The sequence below is a fragment of the Neomonachus schauinslandi genome, chromosome 5 (genome assembly GCF_002201575.2).
Source record: "Neomonachus schauinslandi chromosome 5, ASM220157v2, whole genome shotgun sequence".
Lineage (NCBI taxonomy): Eukaryota > Metazoa > Chordata > Mammalia > Carnivora > Phocidae > Neomonachus > Neomonachus schauinslandi.
In genome coordinates this window covers 113,255,798-113,274,906 of record NC_058407.1, presented here as the reverse complement: position 1 = coordinate 113,274,906, position 19,109 = coordinate 113,255,798, and the positions used below count along the sequence as shown (strand labels likewise).

Sequence of the window (19,109 nt, the reverse complement as noted above, 5' to 3'; positions counted from 1 at the left end):
AACTGAGTGTTGTTAGTCTAACTCAAGAGTAGGAAGGGAGCCCCTCATTGTGTCTTGGACCCCTGCCTCCCCTCAAGGCCCTTATGGTATTTGCTCTTTCTTTATTGTGCTCAAGTGGATGTAGTCACAGGGTTTCCTTGGCTAATGCATTTCTCCCAACAGGTAGGCCTCAGGATTTCATGGTAAAGAAAAGGCCCCACGTTGTCCTTGAGTTTAAAAGCTCAGCTTCAGTTCAGCCATTATCAAGTGCCCTTTGAGATTATTGAGTATTTTCTGAGCCATTAGAAAAGCTGTATTTTGATCTTCACTTGTGAATTTTGTGCATATTCTATTCCCTGAAGTTGCAGTGCGGTTGAAATGGTTGGATTAACCAGAGGCTTCCTAATTTCCCAAAAGAAGCAAAATTAAAGGAATCTAAAATGTAATACTGTGATTTTAACTTTTTAATTTTGAAATAATGTCAAGCTTAGAGAAAAGTTGAAAGAATAATACAATGAACTCCCATTTACTTTTCTCTCAGATTTCTCATTAATTGATGTGTTGCTCCATTTGCATTATCACTCCCTACGTCTGTCTCTTTGTCTGTCTCTCTCCATATATATGTGAGTGTGTGTTATATGCATGTGTATGTATATATGTGTGTACACATATATGTACATCATGCATATAGAAACTGTGTATGTGTATATGTATGTGTATCTATGCATAGAGAGACATAAAGGCTAGAAATCAATACATATATTAACTGGATTTTTTGTGTGGAAAGGGAACCCAGCCATTTCCACTATTTATATGAGAAAGATTTAAGTACACAAATATCCATGAAAATATGAAAAAGAAGAGGCAATGCTACATTTAGACAGATTCATGACGCAGAATTAGATCCAAATATATACAAGAATTTAAAATATGATGAAAGTGGCATTTTAAATAAGTAGGAAAAGGAGAACTATGTAATAAATTGTGTTGGGAGAATGTCTGGAAAATCAAAAGCTGAATTTCTACTTCATACCTTATACCAAAATGAGTTCTGTCAGTCAAAGATCTAAATATATGAAATATATATATATATAGAAGAAAACATGAGAAAAATGTTTATCCAACCTTAAGATGTGGGTAGCTTTCCTAAGCAAGATAGGACACCCAAAAGCCATGAAAGAAAGAAGGAAATATTTAAATATAAAAATTTTAAATATCTAACATGGCAAAAAAACAAACTGTGAGTTCATATTGATACCAAGAATAAACAAAAATAACAAAAACAAAACTACTTTATCTGTCGTCATTGGAAATTGACAGAGCATTAAGTTACTACTCTGAAAATTGATAAAGAACCAAGCATTTATCTTAGTCTTTTTATGGTCCCAAACTATATTTCAGACTAAACAAATAATTGATGAGAGAACGTTCTCCTTTATCTTTTTAAAGATTTTATTTTTAAACAATCTCCACATCCAACATGAGGCTCGAACTCAAAACGCTGAGATCAAGAGTCACACACCCTACGGACCTAAGCCAGCCAGGGGCCCCAAGACAGTTCTTCTTTATCATAGAATTCCAATTAAACATTGAAAAGGAGTGAAGAGTTAGAAAATCACCATTATTCAACTTCTGATGAAATAAATTTTCAGAAGTTAGTGGGTACAGAGCAGTGTTCCCAATCTTTAGTCATTCACATTATCACCTTCATGATTTTTGCCATGTTGCAACCCATCTGTCCTATTGTTTTTCTTAATATTTGTCTTTAATTGATTTTTAAAATTAAACTTTATCTCAAGTAGGTTAGATGTTCTAGCTTAATTTTTTCACAAACATCCAAAGAGATACACAATAATTTAAATTTTAATTGTGTGTTTATATATCACCTAAAATCACCAGACACGTGGAGAACGTGCTACATTCTTTACTTCACATTGGGCTTTGAATGACCTTCCTATGATGAAGGGAGCTCCTTCTGGAAATGAGTCTCCTCTCTTTTTTCTCTCTCTCTACATTTTACTGGAAGCTTGTTTTATCACACATTTATGTATTAATATTTTGTTAGAGAACTACTTCTAATTTCTTTGAATACCATAGTAAATTATATCCTGAGCAAAGATTAATTGTGCCCTAATTGTGATGTTAGACTTCTTAGTCACAGCGAACGAACTCATTAATGAATTTCTTTGTACTTTATCTCACTAAATTTTTTTTCTGGTATTTGCCCCCTAGTTCATCGGTCATCCTCCCCTCTTCGCCACAATTTTGCTGGTTCTGTTTTTCAGATTGAATTCTGGGAGTGCAGTCACTTTTCCCTACCTTTTATCTTTGATTCTAATTTGCTTGGATTAATTGTTTTAACTTCTTGATTAGTGGTTTTTTTTTTGTTTCTACTTATAATTGAGGATATCCCAATACTTTATTCTCATACATATAATGATTCTTTTCCTTCAGAAATTTAAGACATAAACAAGGATATTATTTACCAAATCAAGTTAGCATCAAAGGATGCACTCACTGTCATGAAAATGTTCATGTTTCAGAGTGGGGGAAATCACGTTTCAAACTATAGACATAAAAGCATTTTGAAAATTTAGATTGTATATGTATTATAGCCTTTAAATCATATAGGAAGTCACTTTTTCAATTAAAAACCATTATTTACACAATTAATAACTTATTCTGTCTTAATTTCTTTCTAACAATTTTTATTAGATAAGAGTAACTGTGTAACATTTTACTATCTAATGGCAGATTCATCCTGAAACAACTTTTATCTTCCAAGTGACTAAACATTCCTTTTCTTTGATGTCATTACTAAAGTCCTTATAGAATTGCATACAGTGTATGTGTCACAAATCACCATTACAGGAGATTTTTTTCTGTTATTTATAAAAATGAACTATCTCATGCTCATCATTCTTCGTTGATCTGGTTTTATTTCAAGATGTACCTTGTAGAACAGTTTTTTTTAAAGGTTTTATTTATTTATTTGACAGAGAGAGAGAGAGAGGGAACACAAGCAGGGTGAGTGGGAGAGGGATCATGACCTGAGCCGAAGGCAGACGTTTAACGACTGAGCCACCCAGGCGCCCCTTGTAGAGCAAACTTTAAGTTGTAATTTTCTGTAGGGGAAAAAAAAATCACATAAAACATTTTCGTGTAAGAATACAGTTCTTAACATCTTCAGAAAGAAAATGTGTAAACAATAAATGATTTTTGACTTAATGATTAAAATACACTGCAGGGCGCCTGGGTGGCTCAGTTGGTTAAGACACTACCTTCGGCTCAGGTCATGATCCTGGAGTCCCTGGATCGAGTCCCGCATCGGGCTCCCTGCTCGGCAGGGAGTCTGCTTCTCCCTCTGACTCTCCCCCTTCTCATGCTCTCTCTCTCTATCTCATTCTCTCTCTCAAATAAATAAATAAAATCTTTAATAAAATAAAATAAAATAAGTAAAATACACTGCAAACATGTTTGTATGGTGAATAACTTTGGGGGCGGGGATCTATTTTCACAGAGTTTAGGAGTTGACACTCTTCCTCCTCCGGACCCCAAACCACCCAGAGCTGAATTTAACTACAGTGTGGGTTTTAAAGATTTAAATGGTAAGCATAATAATTTCTTTTCTTAAGTAATTTGAGATGATAATGATGACTAAAATCTGTACAGAACTATGATTTGAAAACAAAAATGTAAGGAACCTGGACGTTTTAAAGTCCTGGATTTCAGATTGTGTTTTATGGTGTCTGGATTAAATTGGGCCCCAAGAAGGTATTTTTGCTTACGATGAAAGGGAATACTATATCCTGCATTTATGTGAAGTATCAAAACTATTTTTTTAAGTAAAGGGAGTTTCTCCTTATTACTAAACCCTGAGAGTAATAAGATACAGTAGAGTAAAAAACTATTAATAAGGAAATATCCCTTCAAGAGTAATAATGAATTATCCATTTCAAAATGATTGATAATATATGAATAGATGCTTCAAAATATATTTTAATTGATATATAATTAATATATAACATATTTGCTCTGACATTTTTTTATCCTCCCTGAGATGGTCACATTATTTTATTAACAAAAATCTCTCTTCTTATTTAGTGTGGAGACAATAGCCCATGTGCTATTCAAATTACAATGAATCTTGAACTAATTGCTTCCAAGTTAATGAGAATTCATTGCAACTCTTGAAAAAGATTTTCTAGAGACTGGCAGTACCCACCGAAAAAATGAAAGACAAAATATTGGAGAAGCCCAGTTACAGAAATCCAAAATTCCAAGTTTTATTTCTGTCACTCACTGGGTTTCTTTGCTTCTGTTATTTTCAATAATTTTTTTTATAAACCCTTATGTGCCAGTGCCTGTATCTGGATAAATTATAATACATCTCTTCTGACTTCTTTTCCCACCTTCTTTTCTGTTTGCCATATAAATTTACTGTTCCTGTCAGTCATTTCCATCACGAATGATGGTAACACTCATGAAATTTCAAAAAAGCAATACACTTTGGTAAAATGTATGACATTAATTAATAAGTAACATATACTTGCACATATAAACAATGCAGATTTGCCTCATCACGCTCACAATGGCTGGGTTTTAAACAATTCAATTAAAATTAATACTGCAATTATAGTCAACTCTACTAATGCTTTTTTTTTCTTTTTTTTTAAGATTTTATTCATTTATTTGACAGAGAGACACAGCGAGAGAGGGAACATAAGCAGGGGAGCAGGGGTGAGAGAAGCAGGCTTCCTGCCAAACAGGGAGCCCGATGCGGGGCTCAATCCCAGGATCCTGGGATCATGACCTGAGCAGAAGGCAGACGCTTAACGACTGAGCCACCCAGGCGCCCCTCAACTAATGCTTTCTAAGCACTCAGTACCTAGTATCCAAAAATTACTGAAAATGACAGAAACAAAGAAACCCAGCAATATATAAACATAGCAATGTTAAAGTACAGTAACAAAAAACTCATGTCCTTAAGGAGATGTGACGCATACCTGTGGCACAATTTGGGTCTAGGTCAAAACTATTAAAAAGTATTGATACGTCCTGAAAAATAAATGCGTTGGGAATTAGAAAAGAAATGTGTTTTATTGTCTTCACTTAAAACATTGCTAAAATGAGTTTAAAATACTTTGCTCAAAGTCATTCAGAGAGTTAGTGACAGACTTCTCAACGGAATCCATGTCATTCTTTTTCCCCAATTCCATATTGCTCAATTTATATAGATATAGTTAGAATTATGATTTGCTTTGGAAGTTGTTAATATGAGAATTATTATGGGAACTTTGTCCCTAAAATTTTTATAAAGGATTAAAATCATTTGCTTAGGGCGCCTGGGTGGCTCAGTTGGTTAAGCGACTGCCTTCAGCTCAGGTCATGATCCCAGGGTCCTGGGATCGAGTCCCGCATCGGGCTCCCTGCTCTGCGGGGAGCCTGCTTCTCCCTCTCCCACTCCCCCTGCTTGTGTTCCCTCTCTCGCTGTGTCTCTCTCTGTCAAATAAATAAATAAAATCTTTAAAAAAAAAATCATTTGCTTATATGGCAACAGTCACCATATAATTGCTGGCATTAGGAAATTGTGAATGAGCTTCATTTGTTCTACATATATTTTCTCTGCAAAAATTTTAAGTTAATTTAATTTTATGAAGAAGTCATATGCAAAAATTGCTTAGAAGAAAATAAATCCTTTTTACTCAGGTTGGAGATCCAGACCTTAGTCCAAGGGCTATACACTAGAACTATTAGCATGAGTACAGTAGGCTACATGGTATTTATTACAGTGATGTTTGGCAATAAATTCTTTCACAAAGCCTCATGCCTGTTGCTGAGTAGGCTGCATTTCCTCATTCCAGTTCATCCTACACACAGCAGGTGAATCCTCTTCCTCGTGGGTCACTTCAAGATCCAGTCCATCTTGTGTTCATTACCTTTGCTATCCAGTGAATGCCTGATCACGAGCACTCTGCTAACACCACTCACTGACCCCACGACCCATAGGCCTCACCATAGGTCAGCTTTCAGGATCACACGTCTGATCCAATCACACATGGAAGAAATTCCAATGAGAACTGTCCTCCCTCACCCTCACTCTGAAAATCTATGTCTGCCCTTTTCCTAAAAGTTAACTCTCAGCTCACCATCTTACGAAGTCTTTACCACATAAGCCCAGTTTTTAAAAATTATTTTTTACTTCAACCTCCTTAGTGCTTTATTTCCTGCTGTTTATCATTAATTGTTCTTTCTTTGAATCTGAGAGTTTCCATAGTTGGATGGTGTCCCTACAGAGGCTTTATCCCTACCAAAGGTCTTAAATCCTATTAAACCCCAGTTGGTTGAGACCTACTTTCTTCCAAGTATATTTATCAGTGGTACTCTGTCTGTCCCCCTAAGGCCTGGGGAAAACTCCCCTTCAGTCTGTTTCCAACATCTCCCCTCCCCTACTTTTCTAAAACTCTCAGATCTTGCACCAGAATATATAAGAATTCCTACTTAGACAGCTAATCATGTGCTTGGATCTGACTTATAGCTAATCTGTGAGGGTAGCAAACATATTTTTCTCCTTTTATTTAGTGGGGGGAGGAATTCAGCTTTGTTGAGGTTTAATTGACAAAATTGTAAGACGTTTAAAGTGTACAATGTGATGACTTGATGTATGTATCCCTGGTGAAAGGATTTCCTCCATTGAGTTAATTAACACATCCATCACCTCATCATATTTACCCTTTTGGATATTGTTGTTGAGAACATTTAAGTTCTACTCCCTCAGCAAATTTCACTTATACAATAGTGTTATCAACCATAGTCACCGTGTTAGATACGTTAGATCCTCAGACCTTATTCATCTTTACCACTGAAAGTTTACACCCTTTCGCCAACCTCTCCCGATTTCCCACACGCCCCCCCCAGCCCCTGACAACCAGTACCCAAATATCACTCTTAAAAATGACCTCCTTTCAGTTTTTCTAGGCATAAATTGTTGTTTTGATCATTTACATGATTTTCCCCCATCAGAGTCCTTAAATGCACTGGAAGACCAAGATTTAGATGCTCTCATGGCGGATCTGGTGGCAGATATAAGCGAGGCTGAGCAGAGGACAATTCAGGCACAGAAAGAGTCCTGTCAGAATCAGCATCATCCAGCATCCCTGGAGGTACCAGATTTCAGCGGGGCAGCGGCTCTTGGTTATGGAGCAAGTGTTGCTGCCGTTAGTGTTGGCCAATATGAGGATGACTTACCACCTCCACCAGCTGATCCCATGTTAGACCTTCCTCTGCCACCACCACCTCCTGAACCTCTCTCTCAGGTAAGTGTGTGGGGCAAAGATGGCAGGACTCTTGGCCTCTGCTACCCATGATCTTTGACTTTCTTCAAAATGACAGTTACATTCATAAGTATCTGGAGTTCTGAGATACTTAAAAAACAAGGATACAGAGTACATTCATTGCAAAGCCAGAATTGTCCATAAAAAGACACATTGGTGTAAATAAAGAACATATTGGGGCCATATTCGGGACTTAACATAGCTTGGCTAAAATTTATATTTGTATGCAATGTTCCCTGATAGTACTCAACATTGTGGGGTAATGTTTTATTAACTTGGCATGAACTGTGGAATTGATATATATGTGTCTGTGTCCTTGGTGCTAGCCCGGTATGTAAAGAATTGAAAGCATTCCTTACATACTTCTGAATTTAATTAAATGGAATTTTGTTGAATTTGGCAGCTCTGTTCAGTAGGGCAAAGATACCTGTGAATCATGGTAGTGTCGTAGTTGGGTGGAGAAGTTGTCGTAGACCAGGCAGGTGATGATGAGTGCTCGGTATTAATAAATTTCTGAACACTGGGAAGCCATACATCTGGGAAAATTCATATCATCATTATTTGGGACACTAACTTACGTCTCTCATACAAGTAAAAAGAGCACTTTTAAGGATTTTTCTTATGGTAAGCCACTTGAAAAATATTTTAATGTAAGAACTCAGCTCTATTTCCTTCTGCTTCCACATTTGTTGTACTTTGTGATGATGATCGGTATTCATAAATATGACCCTAGTAACCCTGAAAGTTTCTACAGTGCCTTTTGAATGAACAAATATTAAATATATATCAAATAGTAAGTCATATTCTATCATGCTCATTGTTCTATTGTGTATTTATTGTAGAAATATTATTTAAAAATTAGTGATCCGTGTAGAGCAGAGACTCCTTTATTCCCCAGCTTTATTTTATAATTGACATATAACATTATATAAGTTTAAGGCGTATAATGTAATGATTTGATACACACACATACTGCAATATGATTACCATAACAAGGTTAGTCACACCTCCATCACTTCACATTACCTTTGTGTGTATGCATGTGTGTGCATGCATGTGTATGTGGTGAGAACACTTAAGATGTACTCTCTTAGCAACTTTCAAGTACACAATACAGTATTGTTAACTACAGTAACCACGCTGTACATCATAAGATTCCCAGAACTTATTTTCTTATAAATGGAAGTTTGTACCCTTTGACCAACATCGCCCCATTTCCCACCCCCTCCCAACCCCTGGCAACCACCATTCTACTTTCTGTTTCTCTGAGTTCAACTTTTTTAGATTCCACAGATAAGTGAAATCATATGGTATCTGTCTTTCTCTGACTTATTTCACTTAGCATAAACCCTTTAGATCCATCCATATTGTTGCACATGGCAAAATTTCATTCTTTTTTTATGGCAAAATATATTCCATTGTATATATACTACATTTCTTTTATCCATTCACCCATCAACGGACATTAGTTTGTTTCTATGTCTTGGCTATTGTGAATAATGCTGCAGTGAACACGGGAATGCAGATGTCTTCAAGAGAGTGATTTCATTTTCTTTGGATGTATACCCAGAAGTGGAATTTTTGGATCATAGGGTATTTCTATTTTTCGTTCTTTGAGGAACCTTCATACTGTTTTCCATAGTGGCTGCACCAATTTACAATCCTACCAACAGTGCAAAGGGGTTCTCTTTTTCTCCACATCCTCCCCAACACTTGCTTTCTCTTGTCTCTTGGACAACTGCCATTCAAAAGAGCAGAGGCTCTTAATGTAGTGTCCATGAAGATTTCAAGGAGGCCATGATTTCCTGAAAGTATATGCAAAGTTGAATACCCATGTAAGGCTTTATGGGCTTCATGGCTTTCAACATATTCCTAAAGGGGTTGGTGGCTCAAAAAAAAAAAAATTAAGAATCACTGGTGTAAAAAGATGTATATCTGCTTTCAAGTAATTAGAAAGTAACCAGAACAGCTCATTCCTCATCATTATAAATAGGTAGAAGAAAACTGAACGGGAAGAAATCAGAGAGGGAGACAAACCATGAGAGACTCTGGACTCCGGGAACCAAACTGAGGGTTGGGGAAAGGGACATGGGTGGGGTGATAGGGTAACCCAGTGATGGGCATTAAGAAGGGCACATGATGTGATGAGCACTGGGTGTTATACTCAACTAATGAATCCTTGATCACTACATCAAAAATTATTGATGTACTATATGCTGGTTAATTGAACATAACAATAATATAAATAATAAATAATGTGTTAGCTATTGAATTTAAATTTTAAAAATAAAAAATAAATAGGTAAGAGAGCCTTAATAATCCTATTCTTAGAATATTTACTTACAAAAAATTAAAGGGCTTTTGGGCTCAAAATATTTCAGTCTCTTTTCTGCCTACTCAAGTGTTTGTCAGTGTTTTTTTGGTGAATTATAAGTTTAAGTTTGAGTCTAAGTCTTAACTTACAGGAAAGTAAGTCCCCCTTTAGGTATGAATAAAAACTAGGAATTCCAGAAAACGCACACTGATCCAGAAGAATGTGTGTAATTTCAAGGAGTGCTCAAATCCCTTGAGTTCACTAGCAGATTCCTCAAGTGAGACCCCAGTTTTGAGTCACTCAGTTTTTTGTGGAGTCCACATGTGAGGCCTTTTTAGAGTCGTCATTTTATCTTTGAGGTTACTATCTCTAAGGTATAAAAGGTGACTGCCTTCTACATCTTTGGGCTGAAGATTTTTGTTATAGTCATTTGAATTCTGAAAATCAAGTGTAAAATTTGGTGCCCCCTAACACAGCCTTTTGTCAGCATAAAGTAACTGAGACGTTCGTTAGCCATGGCATGGGTACTTCCTCACTACTGTTTTCTAGTGGACAGTGTTGAATGTCTTGCTGTTTTACAGGAAGAAGAAGCAGCCCAAGCCAAGGCTGATAAAATTAAGCTAGCATTGGAAAAACTGAAGGAGGCCAAGGTCAAGAAGGTAAACTGTGAATCACTTTTACATGGGGCAGTTAAATTAATAACATGGTACTATGCTTAATGATAAAAAATAAAATAAAATTTTGAGGGTTTTCTAAATAGTTGTAATTTTTTTAATTTTAGTACAAAGATAATTACATGGTTATTCTTTCTGTGACATCAGTTAGCTCATTTGTGACCGATAAATCAGGACCTATGTTAGTGTAAATGTGGAAGATTCCAAGTTTCCACTCCCAGGGCTCCCTCCCCTGGGGGCGCACCCTCTTGGGTTCTGCTCAGGTGTCCTGGCGCCACCGTCTGGACCCGCCTTTACTGGGTCAGAGCTCAGCTTCCATTGGCCTCGCCTTAGCATTTCCACGATTGCTTATGTGCAGTTTTCATAACCCTGAGGCAGCCTCCAGCCCTGCTGGCCACCCTAGATGTCCTGGTTTTGTCCCGAGATCCCAAATGTTGTTTTGGCTAGTGCTCTGGGTTCAAAGTTGCATAAATTTTGAGTGACCTGCTTAATCCTATTTTTCCAATAAGCCTGCAGTTTTACTGAGTGTTTTCTGTAGACTGTAGGTTTTCTAGGAACACAGATATTATAACAGAAACACATGTAATTAACCTCAGTAGAAGCACATACCTAAAAACAGTTACGTGTTAATAATAGTCAATTTGGTTACTTAGGAGAAAGTTGAAACAGTCTTATTTCAGTTCCTGAAGCATATATCATGTCTGAGACCACGTAAGAATTTTTACTTGGTCTTGGAGAGCCATTGAGTAGGAGGGAAAGTGGAGGAGGATTTGAGGTCAGAGAGGCAGGCTAGGCCACACAGCCTCACAGTCCCAAGAAAGAGTCTGGAATATATTATAAGTGCCTTGGGAAGCCATTTGAGGGTTTTTAACTGGGGATAATATCTGATTTTTTTTTTAAGATTTTATTTTTATTTATTTGACAGAGAGAGACACAGCGAGAGAGGGAACACAAGCAGGGGGAGTGGGAGAGGGAGAAGCAGGCTTCCCGCTGAGCAGGGAGCCCGATGCGGGGCTCGATCTTAGGACCCCAGGATCATGACCTGAGCCGAAGGCAGATGCTTAGTGACTGAGCCACCCAGGTGCCCCTAATGTCTGATTTTTAAAGATCATCCTGGCTGCTTTGTGGAAAATGGATTGTAGGGGGAAGGATGACAGGCAGGGTGGCCCATTGTACAGCCCACCTAGCACAGTAGCTCACTGTCCATGAACATGGGCTGCACTGGGTCGCTGACTTTACCTGTAAGATGAAAACACAAAAGGAAATGAGTAAAAAGAAAATTTGTAATTACTTAAACTATTTTAAACCACTGGATTGTCTATAAAAAGGGGGCCACATTGGCTGTATTTTCAGAGGGGAAGTGAAAAGAGAAGTTGATTGTTAGATGAAAAGGTAGGACAACTAGCTTAGTGAGTCGATTTGCTTCAACTGGAGGTTAAGAGACGGGTAGGAGATGACACCTGTTTCCTGCGGTGTATCAGAAAGCCAGAGAACTTCTCCATAACTTAGGTGGGTGAGTTGCAACAGTAAACACAAAGCATGATCTATTTTCATTCAACAAAGAAGATGTAAAACAGAAGCCACTCTGATCAGTGGGAAAATAAAGAAAATGAAGAAGCCAAGTTGAATATTTGGTCTGATTTCAGACGCTCCAAATGTATCTCTTAAAACAAAAGCCTGTGAGCATAACTGAGACATTCTTGCACATTACTGAAGTAACTGAGATGTGCTCATACATAATCTGCAATGTGGAAATCAAGTCTGTTTGACGTACTTGGCCCTCAAGTGTTCTGTGGGGTGTTGATATCATTTTGGATTGCGAATGATGTACACAGCTTACATTACAAAGCTTTTGGAACTGGAAACTCGTGAATTTCATATGTTTGTTCGTTTGTTTTAAAGCTCTGTGACACAGAAGAACAACTCCATGTGTACATTTTAGCACAGAAGCAAAAAACCTATAAAGGATTTAGGTCTAGGAAATTCTTTTATTTAACAACTTGCAAAGAAAAAAGGAGAAATTATAAAAACCATAAAGTCTTTACTGTAACAGATTAGAAAGGGGAGGTTTTTCCATGCTTAAGTCATTCTACCCTCTATCAAACAGCGTAGATATGAAAAGCGCTCTGTTTGCTGAATCACATATAACTGGGATCTAGCAATATTATGTGTTGGTATAGCTACTCTTCAGCTTGTAAATGTGATAGAAGCTGTGAAGAATAGTAAATATAATTTCTTCTTGCTAAAAGTCCCCAGCCTTCTCTTGGTTTTTTTATTTTCTAAGTTCTGTAATTGTAGATATTCGTAACTACATGTGGATTAAATTTAGTTTGCAATTTCTGCCAAAAAAATTTTAAAAAACAACCTTTCATCACTGTCAAATTATGTGGTTTAGGTTTTTTTTCTCTATATAAAAACAAAACAAAACACAAACATATGTTTTATTTTCTCAAGAATCCCTACGCAAAAATGAAATGTGGTCAAACATCATTAAATTATTCCCTCAGGGAGATTAAGTCTTCTCAATCCTAACATTGGCAGTGTTTCTTAGGACACGTAGCTACTCTATAGCAATAATTCTCAGCAGAGAGTAGTCGGTATGCCTTCTACACACAGAAAATAAATCATAGTAAAGCCCGCTATTTGAGGATTTTCTGTTTTTTTCTGTGCAACCCTCCATGCTTCATTTCTCAGGTCAGATGAGTGTATCTTTGACATTGTGGCACTTGGGCCTATCATTCTAAATACATCAAAAGACAAACATACAATAAAAAAAAAAAGGCAACTATCCAACAAGAAGTTTCTGGGCTACAGATTTTATAGGTTTTCAAGGGAGAAAAAAGTATTTTTCAGACAAGCCTGGAGTAAAGGTCTAATTTGAATGATCCTGGGGAGAGGAAATGCACTTTTACTGCCCTGATGTCTGTGTTTTGACTCTCTGTGTGCAGGTGTTGAAAAGAGAAGGCATATATGAGTGCTTCAATTTGTGGTCCCTGCCAGCCCCTCGCCCAGATTTCTATCTCCACCCAAACCCTCAGTTGTTTTCCGTAACTGTGCATAACAATCCACAGGAACTGTGCTCTTCATTCTGTACACTACAGAACGCGTTCAAGATCAGATTGCGTGGAAGTGGGACAGGAGGGGCAGTTTCTCAGCGGCTCAGAACCTAACCCAAACTTTTGGGGAGGAAGAAATGTTACCAATTGTGTGGCCTCTCCAGTCCATCTGTTCACATTTTTCGTAGGGATAAGTCTCACTTGTGAGTAGCCAGCACCAACCCTAGACAAACAGAATAGGCAGAACTTGTCTTTAGCTATTTCACACTTCTCTTTTCAAGTTAGAATAGAAATTCAAGCAAGGGTAGTATCAGGTGGTTCTGACAGACGATGTTTCCAGGCGTCCTCCGCTGGTGTGCGTTGTGTGTGTAGTTGCAGGCACGGCGGGCTGATGGGCAAGCAGCGCTGTGTGAAAAGGGAAGCGCGACACTTCCTTCGGGCCTTGCAATCAAAGATAGACTCCAACTTGATTGACTCTAAACCTACTTCCCACTTAATTAGGTAGGATCAGTGATCTTGGTAAAGAATAAAATAAAAGCACGGGTCTTCCCAGAAGGAGTTGTAGGAAATCTTCCCTAAACATAAATTAAGGCTTAGTGGGCACATTTCCATTGTTCCTTTTGAAGACTGGGTATATAGCCCCATTGTAACCGGTAGCACTCATAAATAACAACTACCGTAATTAGAAACACACTACAAATACACAGGTGTCAGGGAAAATCCAGACCCTAGCTGTATTACATCATGAATTAATTCTGTTATATTACATCAGAATCATGGTCTCTCTGGGGGAATCAGAAGATTTAATAACTTTGCCAAGTTGCCTGGGAAAAAAAACAGTGAAATCCTATGTCTTTTTGAAGATAAGTAAACTCTGCTGCCATCAGACCCTCCAGATTTGGAATGGGATAATGACTAATTTGACTGTGAAATCAGTACAGTAGAATTTTTAAAAACTGAAATGAAAAGTAAATTTGATCGCTGATTTGCCTGCGTGCCTCCCTAATAGCTTGTTTCTCAGTCTTCATTCATTTTGCTTAATCCACCTCTAATCTCAAACATGTTCTGCTGTGGCACAGCCTGTTCGGCCCCCGTCAGGCCTCTCTGTGGTTCTGTGTCCCTTGTACCCCTGACCTTCAAAACAATTATAGAGTAACCAGCTTGGTCTTGCCAGTATCTTAGAACCCTCGGGTTGCATGAAATAGGACTCAGCTCCAGCTAAACAAAAGGTAAGAATTTATTATAGACACACTTTGAATCAAGACATGCTTCTGGGCTCCAGGATGAACCTGGACAAGTGCCAGAAAGATGTCATGAAAGCGGGAAGTCAGCACTTCTTTGATTCTGCTTATTTCCTGTCTCCTTCACCAGAATGCAGAGCGTCCGAAGGCTGGGCAAAGACTTTATTATGAGTGGGGGTTTTTGGTTTTGTTTTGTTTTTGTGAATTGGTTTCTCGACCTCTATATTCTTAGCACCTTAGACAAGTACTGAGCATCTGAATTCATATTGAGTGACTTTGCAGGACCCATTCTTACTTAAATTCGCAGAGACAGTAGAGCTTTGAAACCTTAATCTCCGTGGCCTTCTCCAGTTGCAGAAATTTACTGGCTGCTCTGTGGCTCTATCCTCAGCTTGTTGTCAGGGTGCACATGAATGATAACAGCACTAAGTCACTGATGGTGGATGAGCGGCAATTGGCCCGAGACGTTCTAGACAACCTTTTTGAGAAAACCCATTGTGACTGCAACGTAGACTGGTGTCTTTATGAAATATACACAGAACTGCAAATTGGTAAGTCCCATCCCCCATAATAGACTGCTCCAGAAACCTGTGGGTTTGCTTTGTGATGGGTTTTGGTCTATTATTAAGAAGAATTTGGTTCAAGGCTATCAAGACTTGGCACAAATCACTCCCCTTATGTCAGATTCAGTGCTTGCCTCTTCATTTCTCTGTGGTGAAGAGACTCGGATTGTTGCAAGTGGCCACACCTTGGGGGAGGTCAGGATTATCTTTTTTTCCAAGATTTTATTTATTTATTTGACAGAGAGAGACACAGCGAGAGAGGGAACACAAGCAGGGGGAGTGGGAGAGGGAGAAGCAGGCTTCCCACTGAGCAGGGAGCCCGATGCGGGGCTCGATCCCAGGACCCTGGGACCATGACCTGAGCCGAAGGCAGACGCTTAACGACTGAGCCACCCAGGCCCCCCTGAGATGTCAGCATTATTATTGCCACTTCTCTGGTGGTTCCATAAGGAAAACAAAGTGACAGGATGATACCTCTTGCTGCATGCTTAGTAAATTGAGCAGATTGTGGGAGGGCCTGCGTATCTGCAGCTAATATCTCTTTAGCGTTTGCTTCTTTAAACTATAGCATAAGTCTGCCGTACATCAATGTTCATTTCTCCTCCACCATCCCCATTCACTTTGTCTACTTGACGAGGCTTAGCCCCAAAGAGCAAAAGACAGTTGGTAGAAATTAATGGAGTTTAAAAAAAGTAAAAAAGCAATTAAAGAAATATTCTTGTTACTTCTCCTTCTCATTGTTAAGGTCACTCAGAACAGTTTTTTCTCTCAGGAGAGCTTGGTGGAATACAGAATTGCCTGCTTTAGAAGCTTTCAGTGAATTTTTTTTTTCTGAAGTAAAAGTTCTACACTGAAATCTCTTGAAATACTTTTTAACTCTCTGAGTCAAATAGAGAAATGAAAGCCTTCCTTTATGTTTAGGTTTGGTTCAGATATGCATACATTGTTTTTAGAGTCTTCAGGGGTGATGTTTTAGAGAACATATCAGATGTCTCACAATTTCATTCGGAGTTGTTTGGCCAATTATTGCTTCATGGTCCTCCTTACGGATAGGATGTTTACCTCTATCTGGGACTATTTAAAGTCAGAAATGCTAATAAGAAAAAAGTGCAGTGACTGGCCATTATCACGATATTGTATGTTCATCTGCCATGTTTTTTTTTATGGCAAATAAGTTGACCTGACACTGAATAAGAAATGTAATAGGGGTGTTACAGTATGACATCATGTAAGAATTAGGAATTTCTAAAAACCAATGAAAGGTTGGAAGCATTGTGTTTAACTCAGTACTAGCTTATTTTTCTGTTGGAAAGCCTAATGTTTTGGGTCCAAAAGAATGCTTTTTCTTGTTTCATCAGAAAGGATTTTTGAAGACCATGAAAATGTTGTTGAAGTCTTATCAGACTGGACAAGAGACACAGAAAATAAAGTGCTGTTTCTGGAGAAAGAGGAAAAATATGCTGTATTTAAAAACCCCCAGGTAAGATAACTTGTATATAGTTAAACCATATAAAGTATAGAGGATTTTTTTTTTTTTAGTGTCACCTGTATACTAACAAACATCATTCACTGTCTCACAAAATACTGCAAATGTATTCCTTTAAAAAAACACAAACCCAACTCTTAGGTCATATGTCAACTAATAGGCCCCTGAAGGATTTAGAAAGAAAAGAAACCCATGTGTTTCTTTGGATTCAGCATCCAAAGCATATCTGTCTGTTGACTAATCCTCTTCTTCTGTCCTTATTTCCATTTGGCTACATTAATTCAAGATACCTTGGTGCACAAAGGGTCATTAATGCTTCGTGTTTTAAAGACACTCCTTTTTGCTGTTGTTAATATTTGGTGCTTATTGATGCTGGGATAACTAAAGAGAGCACCTAGAAAATGTACAGTTTATTGTGATTTAATTCTACAAACAGTCTACATAATAAAAAGCATTGTTCTCCATATCTGAAAAGGCTTCCCCCAAGTCATATGTACAAGGATGTCACAGGAGCATAGGCCTTTTCCCACTGAGGCCTCCAGCCAACCGTAATTGCGTGAGGGTCATTAAGTCTTTTTTGGAAAGTCAAAGAATGTTAGACACAGACGAGATCATTGGGGACATCCAGACACCTTCATATTTTACAGGTTAAAAGAACCAAGTCCTGGGGTGCCTGGATGGCTCAGTCGGTTAAGTGGCCAACTTTTGCTTTTGGCTTGGGTCATGATCTCAGGGTCCTGGGATCGAGCCCTGTGTTGGGCTCCATGCTTAGGGGGGAGTCTGCTTGAGGATTCTCTGTCTCCCTCTTTTTCTGCCCCTCCCCCTGTGCGCTCTCTCTCTCTCTCTCTAAAACAAATCAATCTTTAAAAAAAAAAACTAAGTCCCATATCACTAGAGGCAGAAATAGAAGGGTACTCTCAGCTTCTTCATGAGAAAATATTCTTTCCCTTGCACTGTGCTTTTTTCTAGAGTCACCTCTAGGTTTTGTGGTGGCTCACTGACAACAAAGCAATTAAAGATACTATTGTCTTTGACAAATAATGAACGGTAAAAGTATGGTTGACCCTTGAATAACACATTGGGGGTTCGGGGAGAGGTTAGGGGCATCAACCACCTATGCAGTTGAAAATCAGTGTATAACTTTTCACTCCCCAGAAACTTAATTACTAATAGCCCGCTGTTGACTGGGAAGCCTTACCAATAACATAAACTATTAATTAACACATATTTTGTATGTTATATGTCTTATATAATGTGTTCTGACAATAAAGTAAGGTAGGAAAAAAAATATTAATAAAATCATAAGGAAGAGAAAGTATGTTTATAGTCCTGCACTGTACTTATCAAAAAAAATCTGTGTATAAATGGACCTTGAGTTGTTCAGGGATCAACTACACAAAGTTTTCAAACCATAACTACCTTCAATGGCATGATTTAATGCCTGTTATTTAGGGTAGCATCTCAGCTTCTGTAACAAAGAGACTCCCCAAAATCAGTGGCTCAAACCAGCTAGAAGCTTAATTCTTCCTCACATACCAGTCCAGACATAGGGGGCTGTGCCGTCCTCAACACGTGGCTTCTATCTCTGGGCCCAGGGCAGCTATTTTCACCTGGCCATTTTCCAGTCCTTAGGGAGGGAAGAAAGAGCCAGGGAAGTGTACAACCAGATTTCTTACTAGAAAGACCTAGAAATGACACTTTTACTTCTGCTTCCATCCCATTGGCCAGCACTTAGTTACATGGTGATATTGAGCTACACAAGAAGCTGACAAAAGCAATCTCTATCTGAACAACCATACACATAACTACAACTGGGAGTTACATTCAGAGTCCCCACCTTCTACAGTTCCTCCAGAAGGAAACTTTCACATTGAGTCTATAAAAATGGTGCTCAAGAGTTGTGTAACATGGCCATAGTATTGTATTAACCAAGAGGCGGAGGAGGAAAATGGGTGTTAGTGGATCTGCAGCTTGCCGTGGCATCTAATGCATCAGCACACAAAACATAACTGCACGCTATGAATGTTTACAAAGTGCACATCCCATTTAACTGCCACACGTGTCAAGATAAATAGTACACCACCAGACTCACTATACCCTTCCCAGCCATTGATCCCCATTACCAAGATAATCATAATTCCAACCTCTCTGGCCTTGGTTTTTCTGGCTTTTGAACTTTACATAAAATGGAATCATCATTACTCTTTGGTGTTTACCTTCATTCATGTTGTTGCATATGGCAGTCCATAGTTTGTTCTTTTTCTTTGCCCTTTAGTATTCCATTGTGTGATTGTACCAGAATAAGCTTATCTGTTGTATTATTGATGGACATTTGATTTTTTATCTAGTTCGAGGCTTTAACAAGTAATGCTGTTGAGAACATTCTCATACCTGTCTTTTGCTGAACATATGTAGACTTTTTTCTTGTATATATACTTAAAAGTACAATTGCTGGATCACAG

General features: G+C 38.2%; 1 protein-coding gene across 1 annotated transcript in view; it reads left to right on the top strand.

The window, feature by feature from the left end:
- The window catches only part of LOC110577731 (amyloid beta precursor protein binding family B member 1 interacting protein), a 109,319-nt gene that overhangs the window by 45,973 nt on the left and 44,237 nt on the right, over positions 1-19,109 (top strand). The window contains exons 3-7 of the mRNA XM_021687152.1: positions 3,500-3,587; positions 7,003-7,295; positions 10,209-10,286; positions 14,990-15,149; positions 16,520-16,641. Coding sequence (XP_021542827.1) covers positions 3,500-3,587; positions 7,003-7,295; positions 10,209-10,286; positions 14,990-15,149; positions 16,520-16,641 — 741 coding nt within the window. The remainder of the gene's footprint in view (positions 1-3,499; positions 3,588-7,002; positions 7,296-10,208; positions 10,287-14,989; positions 15,150-16,519; positions 16,642-19,109) is intronic.